Raw genomic sequence first — 20,414 nt, 5'->3', positions numbered from 1 at the left:
TGTCTGCACAAAGCCATTTTTAAAACTGAACACACATCATCATGATATTTCAAAAACAAGACCTATCAGTAGTCACAGAATGCATGTTGCTTTGTCTTGTCAGTACAGTAAAGACCCCTCTTACATTGATGAGATTTTTTTTTTTAAACAATGTTTCCCCCAACCAGGCCCAGAAGTCCCAGCAGGAGTTTGAGGAGCACAGGAAGGAAAACCAGCAGACCGTGGAAAAGTTGCAGGAGGTGCAAAACCAGCTGACACAGAAAATGAACCACAATAATATATACAAATGAAAATACGTTAATTGCTGTTAATTACTTTTGAGCTATTTTGGTGGTAATAACACCAATGTAGAATAGTAATGTAAGTTCGCTATACATGTAGACTAATTTAATAAGGAATATACATTAGAAAAGGCAGAAATCACAGACTCGATTGTCACCTCTTTGCACATATTTGTCCTGTCCCAGACCGAGACTCGACTGCAGCAGAATCAGAACCTGCTGACCCAGGCTCAGAAAGACCTTCAGCAAACCAAGACCCACAGCCAGCAGGTAAGAAGTACTGCCAAGAACACAGCAACACCTATCTACCTACCTACAGACATTTTTATTACTTCAGTCATTTTGTGATGACATCGCCTAAAAATATACAAACCTTTTGCTGAATTCATAGTTGACATTCTATTATATATCTATATCTATATAACCCCAGAACCAAAAGAAATTCACCTGAAAATAGACCCACAGAGCCTAACCTGCTCTTTTCTCATTTAAAGGTACAGAACCAATTAAAATCGGCTCAGTCTCAAGCGCAGGCTCGTCAGAACCAGATTCAGCAGATCCAGAGGGAGCTCCAGCAGGCTAAAGAATCCCTTCAGCAGAACCTCGCTAATCAGAAAGAGCTGCAACAGACCCAACAAAGCAGCCAACAGAGCCACAACCAGGAAGTCAGCAGCATCAAGACTGCTCTCAGCCAAGCAGAGAGCAAGGTGAGGAGGCTTCTTTCTCTTTACTCAGTAGATTTTTTTTTTTTTTTTTTTTTTTAAATACTTGCCTATATTTATAGTTATACTTACCTACTTACAATACATAATTACATTTAGATAGCATTCATAGTTATTTCTAATACAAAATACTCCAGACAGGCAGTACCCATTTTGGGGGAAAGAATCGTGCTGTAACGTATGGAGAGAAAAGACTCATAAGATCCATGAATATTCAATGTCAGTGAGGTAAATCATTAAATGATGCCAGTGACCGTTACTACTGATGGATAGCTAATGTAAACAAGCGATAAATGTGCATTTCTTCTGTGCACATTTAATAAGTGCTCGTTTAAGTCTTAATGCTTATACTGCGCACTCTGTGCGAGTAAAGACAAAAGTCATTTTCAGATTTCTTTTTTTCTCAAAAGGTTGCTGCTGTTGTATTAAAACCTGGGAATATTTTGTGCAATACTTAAACTAATAAGTAGTGGATCTGTGCTTACCTCCTGACAGGTGACTGAGCTTCAGAGCCAACTGGACAGCCTGCAGAAGGTTGGGAAAAGCTTTACAGTCAGTTTATTTAAACTAGAAGCAGCACTGCATGCACAAATGCTTACCGCCATCCTTCCTGGCTTTTCTATGAAAGTGTGAAAGCGATATCTCAGGAACCCCTGGAGGGAATTTCTTCAAATTTGTCACAAATGTCGACTTGGACTCAAAGATGACCTGATTAGATTTTGAAAGTCAAAGGTCAAGCTCACTGTGACCTCACCGAACACGTTTTTGGCTATAACTCAAGAATTCCTACGCTAACTAAGTCACACAAATGTCTAATAGGATAAAATGATGAAGTGATGACTTTTAATATCCAAAAGGTCAACTTTACTGTGACATCATTATATTCTGCAAAAATCCTTTTCTGGTCGTTATTAAACGCCATAACTCAGGAACAGAAGGGGAGACATTTGGTTGGTTGGCGGAGGCAAACAACCGCAAGGCGATAGTTCTAGTTTTTATTTTTACATCCGTCCTCTATAGTCAAATCAAATGCATCAAACTGTCTTTCTTTTTAAAAGTCTTCACTTACACAACATGTTTGCCTAATTGTTTCTCTTTGTTAGATAATTGGTGAGCGTGAAGCAGATATTAAGCGTCTGCAGGAGCAGCTTTCTGAAGCCAACCAGGCTAATGAAGCTAGCCGAGCCACACAGGCCAACCAGAGCCAGAGTTCCCCGTCCATCCAAGCCAGTGATGCTAACGTTGCTAGTGATGGTAACCAGGCCCTACAAGAGGAGCTGGCTAAGCTCAAACAAGAGGTACTTTCAAATCTGCTTTCCCAAAATAATGTTTAATCTAACTGTTGTCTGTCTTTCGTTCTGTATTGACACCCTTAACATTCTCACTAATTAACTCTGTCAACTGTGTCAAAATCCTTGGATAAGTCAATACTGTCAATGTTTTTTGCAGTTCAGTGCCTTAATAATGTCTTTCACCACTTTAAGATCAGCCGTTATAGTACTGTGTTGTTCCCCTGCAGCTGTCTGAGAGCAAGACCAGAGAGGAGCAGCTCAGACAGCAGATAGCTGAAAAAGAGGAAAAGACTAAGAAGGTCTTCATGGGGGCCAAGACCAAAATCAACCAACTAAACAGTAAGTTTCACAAGCACTTATGCACACAGATACTAAATTAAAGACATGCTGACAAAGTACAACTGAACAAAGAAGCTACTCTGTTACATTAGCTAAAGTGTAACTTGACTTTGTTACCTGCACCTTAACCTGTAGGTGCTAAAGAGAAGCTCACTCAGGAGATACAAGAAGTGAAACAGAGTAAGGAGGAACTGGAGGTGAGAATGAACGCCCTAAAGTCTCAGTATGAAGGACGGCTTCTTCGGCTGGACAGAGAGCTGAGAGAACTGAGAGAGACGCAAGCACAGTCCGACCCCAGAGAGGAACCACAGGACCAGAGTGGGGCTAAGGTACATGCATCACGCTGGCTGTGGACATGACTGACATGAAGGTCCACTCTTTGAGATCTCTTTATCTCACCAAAATAGACCAAATGTTTTTAGAAATTCTGTTTTGTTCTGTAATTATGTGTACGGTACGCCCTTTTTTTCTTCACTCTAAAAATGATGTAATTTGAATTGTACAACTAAGTATTAGGGCCACTAATAGCAGACCTGCTAATCTGGACACCTTTTGCGTAGCAGGAACTTATTTTGTCATCAAAGTATGCGTTGGTACAAGTTGTTACTTTTAGGTAAGAAGGTCTGTTTTTGTTGTTGTTGTTGTTTTTTTACACCAAAAAAGGGCCTTGGCATTAAAGACCGCCCACCCGCCAAATGCAGGTAGAATTTGTTGTGGCATGTAACACAGTGACTTTTACTAGCCACTTTGTTGAGTGAAACGCCGGAGTTGGAAGACCCTAACCGCAGCAGATTTGCTTTTTGCCCTAGAAAGCAACCTACCTTATTGAGACATAATGACTTGGCTTTTTTTTCTCCAAATATTATGACATTTTTTCTGTAAATATTACAACTTAATTCTCTACATCTAATAGCCATCTGTGTTACAATGTTTGAGTTTTTTCTGTCATCTAATTGCAATATTACCAACCTGTATCGTTACTTAGGTGGGTGATCAGACCAGATCTGCAGATCAGAGACAGATATCTTTGAAGAGTCCTGCCCAAGACAGGGGGAGGTAACTAATCAAGACATACACACATGCACAAACACCAGAAACAAAGTTAATAGTTGTAAATAGACTTTTTTTATTTACACTTGTTAAAAACTTTAATTTTTTCAGTCAGTGCATGTATTCAGAAAGTTCTAGCTTTACAGACATTGTTAAACAAATATTCAGAGCCAGATTAGAATGGATCTACTGTAAATTACAAAAGCTTAATGCTGTTTACAGTAATATAGAACAAACATTAAGTAACTGTTGGCAAAAAATAACTTTTAATGCTTTCTCCATCAGCTCCAGCCTGTCTGACCCTCCCACTGCCAACATCCGCCCCACCACAAGTACTCCATCTCCTAGCAACAAGCCAAGCCCCTCCCCTGGTAACAAGGCCACGCCCCGTGCCAGCATCCGACCAATGGTTACCCCGGCAACTGTCCCCATCCCAACACCTACTGCCACGGTCATGCCTACCACACAGACTGACAGCCAAGAGGGTGAGAGCAAGAGATGAAAAGAAATTTTAAATAAAAGTAGAATTTAGTAGTAGATAGTGTATATTTTTAATTTGCGTGTTTTGCTCTTGCCTTTGACATGTTGTTACAGAGCTGGCTTTAGCGAGGTAAAAATATGGCAGACAGCAAGGTGTGTGGTAACATTGGGTTTCAGTGGCCCCGCCCACTGAAACCCAATGTTTCGTCCTAAGGAATCCAAATTCAAACGGCGTGCTTACACACACGTTTACTGAAAGGTGGAGCAGGAAAAATAGAGGGTGGTTTTCTCAAACTTTGGGGGTCACACTGGGAACACATATTTATATTAAATAGACACGAAAAGGGGCTTCTTGCATAATATGCAATCTTTTAAAGTAGAATATAGTGTGTGTTGGGTTAGTTTTGGTTACGTTAGCTGATGTGTCACAATGTAATATAATGTTTCACTCTGCAGTGCTGATGAGTGCAGGAGCCTCTGTACACTCTACCAGCTCCAGTCTGGTGAACACGGCCACATCAATAACTCAGCCAACCAGCACTCAGGCCACCGCGTTTGTCCAGCCCACTCAGCAGCAGGCAGCCAATCAGGATGCAGGCCCCAGTGTGGAGGCGGAACGACCATCTACGTCCTCCTCTGTGGGTGGAACAGGTGAGCAGCACCTTGTCTGAAATCCCACGGGCATCCCTGCAACTTTACAGATAACCATAAAACACAGGAAAGAAACAAAAGACACTGTCGTTGGCCTGTGGCGTTTATTCCGCGCATTTAATAACCTCTCGAGTGAACACTGAAGGCTAGAGTGCTCATACCAAATTAAATGCACTTATTTAATTTTTTTACTTCTTTATACCTCCATCCACAATTTTTCCCCTGACTGGATATCAGCTGAACAATTTAATTGTGTTAACTGATATCGTTTTTGTGTGTGTGTGTGTGTGTGTGTGTGTGTGTGTGTGTGTGTGTGTGTGTGTGTGTGTGTGTGTGTGTGTGTGTGTGTGTGTGTGTGTGTGTGTGTGTGTGTGTGTGTGTGTGTGTGAAGGTTCAAAGCGAGGCAGAGAGGACGAGGAAGAGGAGAGCAGACCAGAGAGTTCACACACACCTCCAACCACAAAAAAACTACGACTTAAACCAACAATAGCACTACAGGTAAACGGAGATAGAAGTCAACCTAATGCAAAGCCTTTGGATTCTCTGTATATCCTTTCAGTGTTATACTCATACCTGCAAACTAGTCGCTTTTCGGCGAAAATCGCTGTTTTGAAGGGGAAAATGTCATCCACGTGAATCGTGTAGATCCGAAGAGTTTTTATTTTGGGGGGGGGGTGTACTAATATGGCACCGGTGCCTTAACGACCGTTCTCTACCGGACCAAATAGCAACACGGATTTCGGTGCCTTATTTAGGTGCCACTTAAATGCCTGCGCTTCTCTCTGATGCTCCGAAAACGGATGTTAGAGGGAACTGAAACATCGCCGCACAGGACGGTAGTTAACAAACACTTGACAGCAGGTAACGTTAGCCTACCGTTAGCTTTTTCAGCCCTTCTGAGTTTGCAGGTATGTATACTGCAATGTAATGCTTATAATGTGTTTCACACTGAAGACAGTTAATGTTGCTATTGGAAATTAGGTCCAAGTCCAGATTTCTAGCTTTGTGTTGTGGTCTTCTAAATGTATTAACTGTGTAGTTACAGCTGTGTAATCTGGTGTGTTTCAGATGGAAGGTGATGAGGAGATTGAAGGAGAGCTGAGGGATGAAGGAGAACGACAGGACTCACCAGATGACAGTCAGGTCGGTCACCATTGAAAGCATCTTCATTTGATGGCTAGGGTTGCATAGCATTGTTCAAAGAGACACTTATTGTATGAATTTAGTGTTTGACCAGTATGGACCCTTGATGGACCGTAGGGCTTTTCTTCTATTCATTAAGTACATTTTAAATAATATAACATTCCATGTTGTCATAAATGACTAAACAACACTAAACATCAGACTGGTCTGCCGCGTTTACGTGTTTGTGCTAAGCTAAAGGCTAACCACAGCACACCGGCTCTCCTGACTGTTTTCACAGCAAATGTCCGCTCGCTTGACAATAAACTGGACTACATGCACAATTTTCTTGATTTATTTATAGAAAAGATTTGAAATTCTTGGTTTTGTACCCACCTAGTTGTTACAATTGGTAAGTATGTATAACGTGTGTAAAACCAATAAGCCTTATTGTTTACTAGCTTGTTAAAGGTTAGTGTGTAAGATATATTTTATCAGTTTGCAATATTACATAATTACTCTGTATTATTTCTTACTTGTTATCTTGCAATCTACAACCTACAGTCAAATATTCTTGTTTACAAGCTTAACATGCACTGTATGGCTAAAAGTCTCGATGTGATAGCTGAACATGTAAATCCAAAACCATGGACCTGACCAAAAGCATGTAGACAGGAGAGTCTACTTACTTTTGTCAATATAGTGTCAAATCAAACATCTTAAGGTGATATGAAGCGTTAACAGTCTGAGTTAGGCAAATCAAGTGGATCTCTTCCAAAATGAGTCTTTTTTTATTACAAAATTGCTTACGGACATATGTACACCTGACTATTGTTTTTAAGACATACTTGAAAAATTGTGAACCTACCCTTTAAAGTATAATGAAAAGGTTGTTAGTTGTAGCCTAAGATGAGACACAAAGTAAGTTTAAAAGCTGTAAATCCTCTCCACTACCAGAGACAATACTGTATATTGTTTTTAGATTGGAATGTAATGATGATAGTTTGTAAGATCGCCTACAGTGGTTTAAAATACTTAATAATGGATTTATGTTTGGGCTGCAGGAGCTTCCAGAGGATTGTTACCCCACTTTAGCTGAAGATGACGAAGACATCGAGGAAGTGTCCCAGTCTGTCCCCTCCGATATGATGTCCTCTCAGGGCTCCGCTATTGTTCGGGACGTCATCGTGATCGACACGGACAGCGAGAGCCGTGAGAGCAAAGAGGGGGAGGAGAAGCAGGAGGACGAAGGTGAAGAGGAAGAGGAGGAGGAAGAAGACGAAGAAGAAGAAGAAGAGGGGGTGCTGTTCCGTTTATTATCGTGTCAAAAATGTTTTCAGCGTTGATTTGTTTTCTGTAGTAAGTAACCTAGCGTTCTTTATCTACCTCAGTATAAGGAAGAAGAAGAAGAGGATGATGAAGATGAGGATGATGCTGGTGACAGCGGGATAAGGGGAGGAGAGGAGAGTAACGAGGAGAGCAGGGAGGCAGAAGAGGGAGCAGGGGAGGATGAGCCATCCGAAGCCTCCAACGCTGAGGACAATGTGTGTGGAGCCTCTTCAGACTCGCAGCGTCCCTCTGAGCCGTCACACAGCAGTGAGCACCTTCCCTGGTCTCTGTAGTCTCCGACTCATCTCTTTGTTCCTCATTGTGAAACCATTTTAATGTGAGTTACTCTTTTCTTCCAGATGAAGGCAGCAGTAGCGCCACATCAGAGTCCGAGCCCCCCAGAGACCCTGTACACTTCCCCCCAACCTCCTCCCCCTCTGCACCCTCCCCCTCCTCCTCCTCCATTACACCCCGCCTGCCCCACCCACGTAGGCCCCCACACCCCCTCCCACCACGGCTCTACATCCAACCTCCAGCTCCGGAGCTGGGACCCCCACACACACAGGTACACACACAGGTACACCCACAGTTACACTCACTCGCTCATTTACTCACATCCTCAATCATTCACATACTCACTCACTGACTTAGCTTGATCAAATTAAACAAACATTTCTTCACGTTACAATTTGTTAGAGCTTTATCACACAACATACAAACAGGGTTTTGTCGAAAACTTCAAATAGTAGACTATTATCTTGCTCATCAGGAGCAAGTTGTTTGAAAGAAAAAGTGCATTTAACTTTGACATTTTAGCCATTTAGATGATATTTTTTTTTACAGGTTCAAAAAGAGTTTAGTCAAGATCACTGCTTTGAAAATGTCCTTTTCTTAAAGAATACTCTGACAGTGATGACCTGTGTTTGTTAATCAGAGACAGTCCTCTCAGCTGCGCAGACCATCAGTAGGACGCGGACCTCAACTAACCCCTGGAATAGGCAGTATGGTAAGAGATTGTGTGTGTGTGTGTGTGTGTGTGTGTGTGTGTGTGTGTGTGTGTGTGTGTGTGTGTGTGTGTGTGTGTGTGTGTGTGTGTGTGTGTGTGTGTGTGTGTGTGTGTGTGTGTGTGTGTGTGTGTGTGTGTGTACGAGTGTGTACTTGTGTGTGTGTGTGTAGTGTGTACTAGTGTGTTGAGGAGTAGGATTACATTTACTTTATATGTTGGAGTGTCAATGGTGTCAAAACAATTCCTATAGGGGTGTATAAGGGTGTTTTTAATCGTCCCTCTGAGACCACCGGCAATCTCGGCCGAGATTACTGTCTTTAAGAGGCTGCAGCAGGCTCCGTTTTGAAAGCGAGAGTGAAGTTACTGGTATCATGAAACTGATTTGGTATGAAAGTTGATAACCTAAAGATTCCATTGGTACCAACCATGTTATGCTAGCTTGTTTGGAAGGTGGCTAAATAACGCTCCAAAGTTAGGCAACATTTTGGCGAGGAACTGGCATGGCCATTTTTAAAGGGGTCCCTTGACCTCCAAGATATCTAAATAAAAATGGGTTTTATGGGTACCCACAAATCTTCCCCTTTTTATGCTAATCCCATGCAGTTTTCTCATGTATAAATGTTATTTTTCGCCTATTCTAAAATGGGGTGTGTGTGTGTGTGTGTGTGTGTGTGTGTGTGTGTGTGTGTGTGTGTGTGTGTGTGTGTGTGTGTGTGTGTGTGTGTGTGTGTGTGTGTGTGTGTGTGTGTGTGTGTGTGTGTGTGTGTGTGTGTGTGTGTGTGTGATGATGTTAGTCCCCATAGTAGCCATTTCATTGTAGTGAGAACATTTTTTGAAACTTGATCTCTGTTGCCTGTTTATTTTCTAATTTTTTTTTTTGATTTGAAATCTTGCAATATATTAAAATGTAACCCCTTTGTCATGATACGTATCGTATTGCCAGATTCTTGCCAATACACAGCCCTAATATCCAATATGTGTTATTGGTCTTAAAAGGGTCCTGCTGTGTGTACGAAGCATGTAAAGTAGATCTGCAGTGAGTGTGTTTTGTGTGTTGCAGCAACATTTCTTCGATGATGACGACCGAATGGTTCCCAGTACTCCCACTCTGGTAGTCCCACACCGCACTGATGGCTTTGCTGAAGCTATACAGTAAGATCTACACACAAAGACTGCAGTGTCAAATGCACATATATCTGTAATATTAATCGTCCATTTAATTTCTAGAATTTTAGTGAATAAGGAAAATATCGGGGGATTTTCCAAAAGTCTAGTCGAGTCCGTCATAGTCAGGTGCTGATGTAAGAAAAAAATAACTCTGTTCTGCACTGCATGTCAGACATCAGGCTGAAGTTATCTCATGGGGGAAACCCTGTGTGTTTCCCACTGCAAGAAAACACTATACATCATATTTTACAGTAAGAAGTCCTCAGAAAATCCCCCCGGTGATAGGAAGAAAGACAAAAATCAAGAATAAGCTTCTTGATTTAACCTTCTAGATGTAGAGTATTTGCACCACATGCTGTTTTTTTAAATCCACATTTTTACCCAGTTTTGTATGTTATATTAAAAAGATTTTGTTCAAACTGATAAATTATGAGCCCTAGATGTTCATCGGTTTGGATGATGATTAGAAAAGAAACTTAAACACTTTAAAGCCAACTCTAACAACAAATTTAAGCTTAGTTATGTGGAGTGTTTGGATGATCTTGGAAGAAAGCTCGATCATAACCTCAGTGGGAACTGTGACTCTCACATGTGTGTCGTTCATCTCCTCAGTTCTCCTCAGGTAGCAGGTCTGTCCACCAGGTTCAGGTTTGGGCCTCCAGAAGACCTGCTGCCTCAGACATCCGCCTCACACTCTGACCTGGGACAGCTTGCCTCTCAAGGAGGTACTACACACATACACAGTTACACCTGGACTGAGCTCAAACGTCTTACATTACGTGTTCATTTAGTTTTTTTAAACACTTAATCCTGTCTGCCTTTACTACTGTCGTGTGTGTAGGTCTGGGGATGTACGAGTCTCCTCTCTTCCTGGCTGCTCATGATGAAGACGGAGGAGGAAGGAGTGTCCCCACCACGCCTTTACAAGTGGCCGCACCAGGTGAGACACACTCTGTACATTATGAAAGTTCAACCAAGCGGCAATAGACTGTAGGCTTCATTCAGCCCTTCTCAGCTCCATCATTGCTCCCCTCTTTGCCTAATTTTGGATTAGCCAGGAGATGGGCAACCCCTGGCACTGAGAATGAAGCTCAAAGAGAGGCCGGAGCCGCCCACTTTGAGCTTCATTTTGGCTCTTTAGATACCTATATGTTTTATACAGCTCACTATAAAAGCTGCATCGTGGCTCTCTGTCTCTATTAGTGACGGTCTTCACAGAGTCTCTGCCCTCAGACAGTGGTGACAACATGGCATCCCAGTCGGTTCCCATGGTAACCACCTCCACCGGTATGGCTTCTGCTGCAGATGATGGAGATGAAGTCTTCATGGAGCAGGAAGGAGATGGGTAAGCAACTTTAAATAAGTCAAAGGGATTAAAACTGGAAAATGTCTTTCAGATAGCCAACTGGTCCTGCTGAAGCAACACGATTAGAGAAGCAGAGATATGTGACAAAGAGGTTTGAGTTCACTGGTTGGAACATTGTAGCTTGTGAAAGTAAATTTCTAATACAAGGTGTATTTTTACCTTTTTAATTGTAATCGGAATGTGCCAGACAATTATGGTGTATTGATGGAGTATTTGTGTTTGAGTACATTATTTGTGTTTCCCAGTCCTGGTATTGAATCCTCTATGGAGAGCCAGACAGACATGGAGTCAACAGGACAGCAGAGTGATGATGCATCACTGCCATCTACCAGCCAAGACCCTGGTAAAGTATTCCGTCTATGAACATAATTAAAAGCCAAATAGCATGATTTTTATTATGAACCCTAACCAACGTTTCCTGGCATGTAAACAACCTTGTTAGGCCACGTTGCCTTATTCACATTCTAACATGTTAGCTTCCACGTCAACACAACCTTTCACTTGTTTTAGTTGTCATGGACTTGATGTTTGAAATGATATAGGCCTGCAGAAAGTATACTGTGTATTGAACTAAGTTCACATCCCATACATGAATTGTAATGACTATGACAAGTTGTTGCAATAACACTGTTTTAAGGATTTAGGACAACTACATCAAATTCTATATATCAAATATTTATTTAATCTATAGGTAAAAACGTTGAAACCACAGTAAGTTGTACAGTGAGGGATGCCTGTCCTATTATAGCAAATATTTTCATATGGAGAAAGAAGTTTCAGGAGCTTTCTGATATGCTCCAACAAGCCTGCTGAATTCCTCGGCGTAGAACTACCGGCGGTCATATTTGTGTTTAGCTGAATCTCTTTGTCCTCTGTGATATGAATCAGAATACTTTATGGATCCCTTCAGGGAAATTGTTAAGTTGCAGTTGCTCACAGTCAAACTTAAGGCCAAAATAAGAGTAAGGAGAAAAAAAAAACTAGTCAATAAGTATAACAAGTGTATAAAATAACATAGCTTTTAATTTCTTGCACTTGAGCTAAGTAAAGTAAGATTAGTTTAAAAAGAGTATGTTTCTATACAATGGATTGTATAAATGTTATGACCTTTGTGAGTAGTTTGCTGTGTTCTTATGTATAGCATGACCTGATGTGATGAGCTTGTGCTCTGTCACTGAAAGTCTAATATGCAGCGTCACTGCTCATCTCTGGCTTTATTCATAGACACCAGCAGTGGTATTCATCGGCGCACAGTGAGCAGTCTGATCAGCAGCCTGTCAGGCAGAGGAACCAGAGGAGGGAGAGTCGAGTCCAGGACGTTACTCACCCGCAGAGGTAAGAAACCAAAACAGTCCTGGAGGACTGGACTTTCAGTGTGTCAGTAAAGATCTTTCAAGGCTCTTAAGACCCGCTTGACGATCACTAATATTGTACATTTACAGAATAAACTCCAGTCACTCAAAAGGGTAATGATGAAGCTGTTTATTGAAGTGCAATAAGCAGAGAGCAGCATTACATGGGAACACAAATGATGGGGATAGTATCAACAGTGATCATGTGGTTCATTAATTCTAAACTGCTTTCTCCTCACATTTGTTTTTAGGTACTTTCTCTCGTGGAAGGGGAGGAGCCATGGGCAGAGGGGGCATCGCCTAATGAAGATGTCACTAGTAGTAACTCAGTCAATTCATCCAATAAGGAAATGGAGAGACAATGCTTATTTCCAGGATTATTTTAAGACGTTCAGTATTCTCAAATCTTCTGTCCAGTCAAAATTCCATTAATCACACTATAACACAAGAGATATGACAGCTCTGTATGTGTGGGATCCTTTCTCACAGATTTGTACGGTCGCATTGTTTGTGAAATCCAGAGTTTTTAGTTTTGTGTTGTAATTTCTTTTTCACATGTATTCATGAGAGCTTTGTTCATTTTGTTTCTTTATTTTGCTTTTGTCTTTGGACTGTTAATGCGCTTCTGATAATAAAGTTGAATAATAAGTAGCAGCGATGTGTGTTTTTAATTTTTTTTTTATGGACTGATAGGGCATTGCCAATCAACGATGACTTATCACATTTAAGATGGCCGTCATAGAGATTGCATCCTCTGGTTTTAGCTTCTTAAATGTGAGGGTTTGCAGCTTTTCTTTGTTTTATATTCTTATACTTTAGGTTTTAGAATGTGGGAGATTTGGCTAATTTATTGACTAAAACGTATATTTTACAGAGATTGTTTGACTGAGTAAAAACTAATGATAATTACATCCCTAAACATAATCAAAACAGCTCATTTTGAGAATTCTTTACTGAATACATTACTACCCATCACACATCCATGGGAAATTAACATTTTCCAAAAGGTTTTTAGCGCAGTAGAAGTTCTCCCTTAAGGTCTCTTTAGCAGTTGGAATGTTTGAGGTTTTATAGATGGGTGGGGCTGTCAACATTTGTGATGGTATGTAGTTGAAAAAAAATATTTACGGGAATAAAAAATTGGGACATGAATTTAATTAAAAAAAAAAAAAGAATAGTACATTGTTACTTCTTGCTCAGTAGATATGTTTACTAAGTAGAACCTGTGCTGATACAGAAACTACCAGAGCAGGGCTTCTGTCTGCTTGTCAGGATGTTCCTAGGGACAGCGCAGCCAAACTCTGATGGAGTTGGCTGGGAGGGGAGGGTTAGCATTTTGAGCGGCCGTGTTGGCAGAGGTGGTTGCCACAGCAGCAGGGCTAAGGATGGGGAGGGGTGCAAAGGCTGCAGATGGGTCAGGTTTGGCCAGCACTGGCAGGTCACGTGAAATCTGGACCCTGAAGAAGAGCGCTGCAGAGAAGACAGAAGAGTGTAACAGCTCAGACACATTTAACCAGAGTAATCAAGCCACATACACAAGTCAGCATCTTCCAAAATGGGAAAGCCTCAGAAACGAAAGAAATTCAACATGGTAAACTACACTATACTTTTATCTCCGAGTTATACTAACAGCCTCCAATCATATTGCTTTCTAACAAGAATAAACAGAATGCAGGTAGGATGGTTCTTACGTCCAGCGAAGACGTAGTGCTCGTATGAGTCACTCCTCTGAGGGCTGGGCATGGACAGAGCAGAGGTGACTGGGGTGGGGAATCCCTTCAGAGACACTTTGATGTTGATCTCTCCACTTAGAAGAACTTATGGATGTGAGAAGTAAGAACAACAGCATTTAAAGTACATTTAAGTGCATGCTCGCTTTGATAGAATTTGATTCATATAATATAACCCAATAAACATATGGTTTTAAGAGATGATCTCAATACATATTGCAAAATAACTGTTTAGTTAATTATGGTAATACTCCATATAAGTGGTTGGTTAGTGGTGAGGACCTCACTGCTACGGTGGTGTCTTTTTTTGTGACAAATCCATGTCCCTATGCTGCAACTTTTGTTGGAATTTCCCTTTAACCAATTCCCTGGGCTTTTGAAGGAACAGTCCAACATTTTGGGGATAATATTTTGTTAGGGTACTGACCGGCCTGGTGAGCGAAACGTTTTGGTTTCTTGCTGCAGGACGGAGTGCTGCCTGGTGGGAAGGTGTACCTCTGCATGATGTCTCCTAAAGGACAAAACATGGAAAGCTACTGCTGATCATGTCTATAAAGTCAAGTAGCATTAAAAACACACTATGTATCTGCAAGCTTGTTTAGTTCATTTATATATCTACATAGAGCTCCTTATTTACCCTACACATACTGGGAGCTGACCAATATAACAAACAGCCACACTAACCCTCATGGGATTCAGCAACTTACTACTATACTAAAATAGGTAATAGGTAATAAAAAACTTGTACCTGGTAAAGGGTGCTTTAGGCAAGACAGTGAATCCCTCCCGGCTCTAGATTGGGCCTCTGTCTCTCTGTTTTATCAGTTAATATGTGTCTCTGAATTCCTCACCATTCTTAAAGAAGTAGACAGTCTCCGGTCTGTTCCTGGTGGCTGGTACTGCCAGTGCAGCACTAATGCTTCCTGTCAGACCAGGAAACTCAGAGGCCAGAGGTTTGGGGTAGCCCGGCTCCATCACCATGTTACTATCTAGACGCCAGTACTGGTCTCCCTAGTGCGGTGGACGAAGAGGGCAGATGGTGACCAAGAGGACAACTACTCACTGACTTTCTGAAGTGATCTTGTATAGCAAAGACATAGTGTTGAGTTGAGTTCATATTGCCACCTTACTGTAACACATCTTGGCTTCAACATATCTTATTCTGTATACTCAAACATAGACTTCTTTTCAATGATAGAGAATGATGTCCAATAGATTTCCCTGATAGTGGTTTTATAATAAGTGTAAGTTTAAAGCAACAGTAGACAGCAAAAAGTAACCATGTTCTGGTAGAAACCCCAAATAGTGTGAACCTGAATATGATATATTATTAATATTGGTTGTACTGGTGGTGGCAGTAGTAACACAGTAGCAGAAGTAGAAGTAAGACAGTGGTTGTAGCTGTGCTGACAGCAGCAGTAATAATATCTGTACCTTGATGATGTAGGTGTTTCCGAGGCAGTTGCAGCGTGTGAAGACAGTATCGATGGGAGAGGAGACACCCAGAGTGTCTGTGATACTCTGCGGATGACCAACTGAGCGACTGACAGGGTCCACTGACCAGAGCAGATCACCTGAAACACACACACACACACACACACACACACACACACACACACACAGATACAGCTTACACAGGACACTCTGAGACTTCACAGAATCACATTATCATAAACAGATCATACTAAGATCATACACATACAAAATATGTAAACACTATATTGACATAATTTACTTAGATATGTATTTGTTAATGGAAAATCCTCACACACTTTAATATATTGTCGCTGTCAGGTGAAATCCTTGTATGTCCAAAACCATTGTTATTCAGAAAAAGAAGCTAATTTGAGCTATTTACCTCAGACGAAATTGCCTGGTCCCTGTTTAAATATTTGTAAAACCCACAGACAGGCAGACGTAAAGGGTGACCAATAGTATTGAATTATGAAAAAACAAACTAAAATGATAAAATATGGAGATACGAGGTTTCTGCCTGACAGCGACGATATGTAGAAACAATACATTACGTTTTATCCATAAGGTCCACCGGACATGACAGTTTGCAACAACGCACACTAACACTGACCTTTAAATATCAGTATGGTCCCATTGCTGAGAGCTGTCAGTCCATTAATGGGAGAATCACTGCATAGGTTGACATCAGCAAGGAGTCCTACACACACACACACACACACACACACACACACATTTTAACAGTGTTGTTTTTTTATTTACAACTTTATAAATTATAAGAATTTTCAGTATTTGTTAATTAGTCAAACAAAAACAGAAACACGTTTCAAGAAAGGATCCTTCTGATCTATTGAAAACATTTGTTGTGATGTTGACATAAATATGTATTGTTCCATTTGTAATATTTGTATACTGTATGTACAGACAAAATAGACTGAAGTTGTACAACACACACACACACCCACACACACACACACACACATGCATACACACACACTTATCCTACCTGTCCCTGGTACCTCAGAGCCTCCTTCCACCACAGAGAGACCCAAAGCCTGGGCTACGTCCTGCAGGGTGCTGGGTCTGGAGCCTGCTGGGCCACTGAGACCTGGGAACAAAACCAAACATTTATTAGATTGTGTGGTTAAATGTAACAAATCAAATGAATACTTCTGTTTAACATTTCTAGGATACTAGAGTTATTTTTTTAAACGGTTAAACAAATTGTAATAATTTTTTTTTATAATTATTCAAAATTCATCACAATCAAATTTAACAACTGTTATAATCAAAATGAAATAACATAATCTCTGTATAATTAACCTTGACTTGGCGCAGATGGAGTGCCTCCCCCAGGGGACAGCACCAGGTGGACATTCACGTTACCATCGACAGCTCCAGGACCAGAGGGTCTGACAGGAGCACTGCTGCCCAGAGACGGAGCACTATATCTGGGCAGAGAGTAGCCAGCTGGCAAGTCTGGAACTCCACTATTAGAGGAAGGGATGGACAATGGCTGCAGACCGGCAGGGATGTCACTCACACCTACAGGAGAGAAAAAAGGAAAAGGAAGACAATGACTTTTGTTTTTTATGTGATTAGATGAAACTAAATTATCTTTTGAGAAAAAATGAAATTCTAAACCATGTCGTAGTGGATTGGTTGGTACAACAGGAGGGGCGGGGCCAGAGGAGCTGTCAGTCAGTGGTTTGTGGCCTGCACCTGGACAGTTAGGATAGGTTAGCTGTTTCCCCTGTATTTCCCAAAATGTCGAACTTTTACATTAGGTCTTAAAAAGTTAAAACTAGATTATTATTATATTGGGTAATGCAGTGCCCACCTTAGCTAAAATTATACTTTAGTGATGCAATTTCCCCAACAAAATGATTAAAAAACAATCCATATGCAGTAAGCAAGTAATCCATACTTCATTAGCATGCAGGGGTAGTAGTAAAAGCTTTTTGTATTTTTGTGTATTTAATGAATGCTGTTTGGACACAGTAAAGGTCTTTTTCTCATTTTGAATAAACAAGCTCAGCATTGGAATAACATCTACCTGTGTACCATTCCTCGCTTTCACTGTTCGACTTTCTCCAGCTCCTCTCTGATTTCTGTTTTCCTGAGGAGGAAAAAATAATAATGAACAAAAGAAACATAGCAGTGGACTGTGAGGACACACTTGATATCCAACATCAGTTTGGTATTCAAAAAAGGATCACAAGCTTAAAAATATATTGAAATTCTGAGGAGCCTTTTGTGTTGCCTCTCAGTATCTGCATTTGTGCATTTTAAAATATTTTGTTCACTTCTCTGGATTTATGGGCCCCCTCCTTTTTTCCTTGTGCCACTACTGACCCATTTGGGAAGCCAATTGCTTAACTCATTAAATACATATTTAAAAAAATCAGAAGGTTCATTCTGTCAATACAGATTCATTTTCCGTCTTCATCTCACTGATTATGAGCATTGGCAATATACATGAGCAATAATGGCCCTAATTGGCAGGTTAAAATACCTGTACGGATTTGTTTGGTTGCTTTATTTAATGGACAGTAGATCTGGTAAGTGAAAGCAAATAACAGCCAAAAAGCTACTGGCAATGAAAGGGAAGCTCTTTTAGTTAGTTTGGTATGATGGTTGCTAACCTGAAGCGGCAGCCCTCAGAGGCTGGACAGTTCTGGTGTTTGAACCTGACCCTCTGGCATCTGTGGACAGAGAGACAAGGTGGAAAACAGCACTTTTTATCTATTCAATAGCCAAGCTTCTTAAAGCTTTATTATGTCTTTAAAGTCCACTATAATTGTGTATGTGTATCTCACTCCCAGTGGGGCACTGTGTATAGTGCTGTGGTTGTGGTTGTTGGCCATTACCGCATTGTAGCTGGTAGTCTTGACAACAGGTGTTGTACTGGATGCACTGTGGATCACACTCGCACGTCCGACCACGCCTGAAGGTCTCACCACAACGCCCCTGACAGGACTGAGCTGAGAACAACAGACGGGCCAACAGAACGTCATCAACACAGCTGAGCACTTGTTTCAACCCAAGCTTTCTACTGGTCCAAACTGTCTGAAATTGAAAGCTGCATCAGTCCATTTTTTCCCACTAGGGGCAGAAGAACTCGATACAAACTGACAGACAGCTCTCTTGCCAAATGATCGCCTCATAAAGCAAACAGTTGCAGATACACAGCAACTTTAGCATTCATTTGGAGTTGGGTTTTTGCCACTTGACAAATTCCATCCAATTCTCTCTCCTTTCAAGGTTCATTATGGTCTCCACCAACAACTGAGAGGAACATCTGGAGCTTATAGTTAGAGGATCCACAATGTAGTCACTGACTTGGTCCGTCTGCCGTTTATGGCTGAGCAGATACAGAGAACAGTAGGTTTATTAGAGCTTGTTTGTTAAAACTAGCTGCCTGATTCTGCTGGAAACAGGGTAGCAGAGAGAAGTGAGCCTGAAACATACATTAAATGGGCTGTAAAACCAACACAACGAGCTAAGGGGCTGCAAAGTTAATAGAAACCAAAACAATTAGCTGAAAGAGACTAAAGAGCTCAATACAAATCTAAACAATAAGCTAAATAGGCTAAAAGTTATATAGAAGTCAAAGAAATGAGCTAAAAGAAGCTAAAGGGTTAATATAAATCAAATAATGAGCTAAAGAGGCTCCAAAGTCCAAAACAAGTTTAAAAGGGAATAGAAATCAAAACAATGAGGTAAAAGAGGCTAAAAATGAGTTCCACAGAGCTACAAAGTCAGCATGACAGTGTGACCACTTTCACATTTGAGACATTTGATTTGTTCATGATATTATAAAAATATTCAAGCAGCTCTAAGTCGAGAGCTGCAACATTTATTCACTATAAACTAAAAGTGAGACATATTATCTGCACTCATTGCCTGCATGTCTAATACCTTCTCTTTGGTCTGTTCTTCTTGTATCTTTGCTGTATCCTATTACTTTTTGATGTTACCATCTCATCATTTACACAGATGAATCAATAAAATGTGCTGTTATATATCTTAATCTGTTGAGTATCATACCAGCGATGCACGCAGCATGAAAGTCTGGGCAGCACTCATTATGTTGCTGGCAGCCGAAGTCACAGGTACACTGCTGGCCTCTGGTGAAAACCTCGCCACAGCGACCCACACAGCTGCCTGGAGAGAGACAGCATGTACTGGTGAAATTTTAGTAATACCTTTAATTTTCAATCATAAGGCATTGCAAGTATATTATATTGGAATCATAACTTTAAGAGATCCCAAAGTATTATGAACAAAATATTAAACATTAGATGTTACCATAGCATAGCTGCATTATAAGACATTTTAAGGCAAAGTAGGTGTGTTACCAGATAATATAAAAGCATAGGGATATTATAAGGTATTACATGTGCATTATAAGACATTTCAAGATATCAAAGTTGCATTAAAAGGATCAGAGTTTGATTGCAAGTCATTATACGTGCAGTGTAACACATTAGGGTATATCACAAGTTCATTAGGAGACATTATTACCAGATCCTATAAGGCATACCAGGGATATTATTACATTATTAAATAGGTTAGACATTCTAAGGTAATTACACTATAATGCATCAGAAAGGATTAAAATGGTAAATTAAAAAAACAACGTGCTATAGTGTAGATTTAGAAGAATAAATAAATGTGTCAGTCCATACCTGGTCCAGCAGCTGCAGTGTAGGTCACAGCAAGGCCAAGCAACAGAAGCCACGGTGACATTTTCATCATCATCATCATCATCTTTACCCAAGACTCTGTTGAGCTGAACAAAAAGTGTGATGTACAAAGAGAGAGACACACTGCCACAGTAATAGAGAGTGAGAGAATGAGTCTAGTGTCACCTCTCCTTGTCCTTTTATAAACCTGTCCGTCTGTTGTTCTTATGTATGGGACAAAGGCCCTGAGACAGGACACTTTTAATTAGCAGCACACACAAACACACACACACTCATACTACACCCACAGGCTAATTAAAAACTGCCGGGACGTATTTAAACTTCCTACACTGGCAATAAATAAAC

General features: G+C 40.8%; 2 protein-coding genes across 4 annotated transcripts in view; one reads left to right on the top strand and one right to left on the bottom strand.

The window, feature by feature from the left end:
* The window catches only part of LOC120569001 (nucleoprotein TPR-like), a 31,229-nt gene extending 18,418 nt beyond the window's left edge, over positions 1-12,811 (top strand). Inside the window, exons 33-55 of one of the 3 annotated variants that reach the window (XM_039816783.1) lie at positions 168-239; positions 468-551; positions 776-988; positions 1,499-1,537; positions 2,107-2,301; positions 2,523-2,634; positions 2,770-2,963; positions 3,620-3,690; positions 3,970-4,169; positions 4,621-4,815; positions 5,207-5,313; positions 5,884-5,958; positions 7,002-7,238; positions 7,329-7,533; positions 7,626-7,831; positions 8,201-8,272; positions 9,333-9,424; positions 10,052-10,164; positions 10,281-10,379; positions 10,643-10,784; positions 11,051-11,148; positions 12,030-12,140; positions 12,409-12,811. In XM_039816783.1, the coding sequence (XP_039672717.1) occupies positions 168-239; positions 468-551; positions 776-988; positions 1,499-1,537; positions 2,107-2,301; positions 2,523-2,634; positions 2,770-2,963; positions 3,620-3,690; positions 3,970-4,169; positions 4,621-4,815; positions 5,207-5,313; positions 5,884-5,958; positions 7,002-7,238; positions 7,329-7,533; positions 7,626-7,831; positions 8,201-8,272; positions 9,333-9,424; positions 10,052-10,164; positions 10,281-10,379; positions 10,643-10,784; positions 11,051-11,148; positions 12,030-12,140; positions 12,409-12,461 (2,985 nt within the window). In that variant the 3' untranslated portion in view covers positions 12,462-12,811. The remainder of the gene's footprint in view (positions 1-167; positions 240-467; positions 552-775; positions 989-1,498; positions 1,538-2,106; positions 2,302-2,522; positions 2,635-2,769; positions 2,964-3,619; positions 3,691-3,969; positions 4,170-4,620; positions 4,816-5,206; positions 5,314-5,883; positions 5,959-7,001; positions 7,239-7,328; positions 7,534-7,625; positions 7,832-8,200; positions 8,273-9,332; positions 9,425-10,051; positions 10,165-10,280; positions 10,380-10,642; positions 10,785-11,050; positions 11,149-12,029; positions 12,141-12,408) is intronic. The other 2 variants (XM_039816785.1, XM_039816784.1) reach the window with 2 other exon arrangements.
* A 606-nt stretch (positions 12,812-13,417) lies between these two features.
* prg4a (proteoglycan 4a) lies at positions 13,418-20,133 on the bottom strand. Its single transcript, XM_039816141.1, has 13 exons — positions 20,052-20,133; positions 19,411-19,527; positions 18,231-18,344; positions 18,006-18,065; positions 17,417-17,479; positions 16,684-16,905; positions 16,367-16,468; positions 15,974-16,060; positions 15,322-15,461; positions 14,739-14,898; positions 14,315-14,398; positions 13,849-13,974; positions 13,418-13,627 (listed from the first exon to the last, which is right to left on the bottom strand). The coding sequence occupies exons 1-13, from the start codon at positions 20,131-20,133 to the stop codon at positions 13,437-13,439; spliced, it is 1,548 nt and encodes a 515-aa protein (XP_039672075.1). The 3' UTR covers positions 13,418-13,436.
* Positions 20,134-20,414: the final 281 nt, after the last annotated feature.

The sequence above is a fragment of the Perca fluviatilis genome, chromosome 11 (genome assembly GCF_010015445.1).
Source record: "Perca fluviatilis chromosome 11, GENO_Pfluv_1.0, whole genome shotgun sequence".
NCBI classification, from domain to species: domain Eukaryota; kingdom Metazoa; phylum Chordata; class Actinopteri; order Perciformes; family Percidae; genus Perca; species Perca fluviatilis.
The sequence above is the reverse complement of the archived record's forward strand: the minus strand, read 5'-3'. Positions and strand labels throughout refer to the sequence as shown.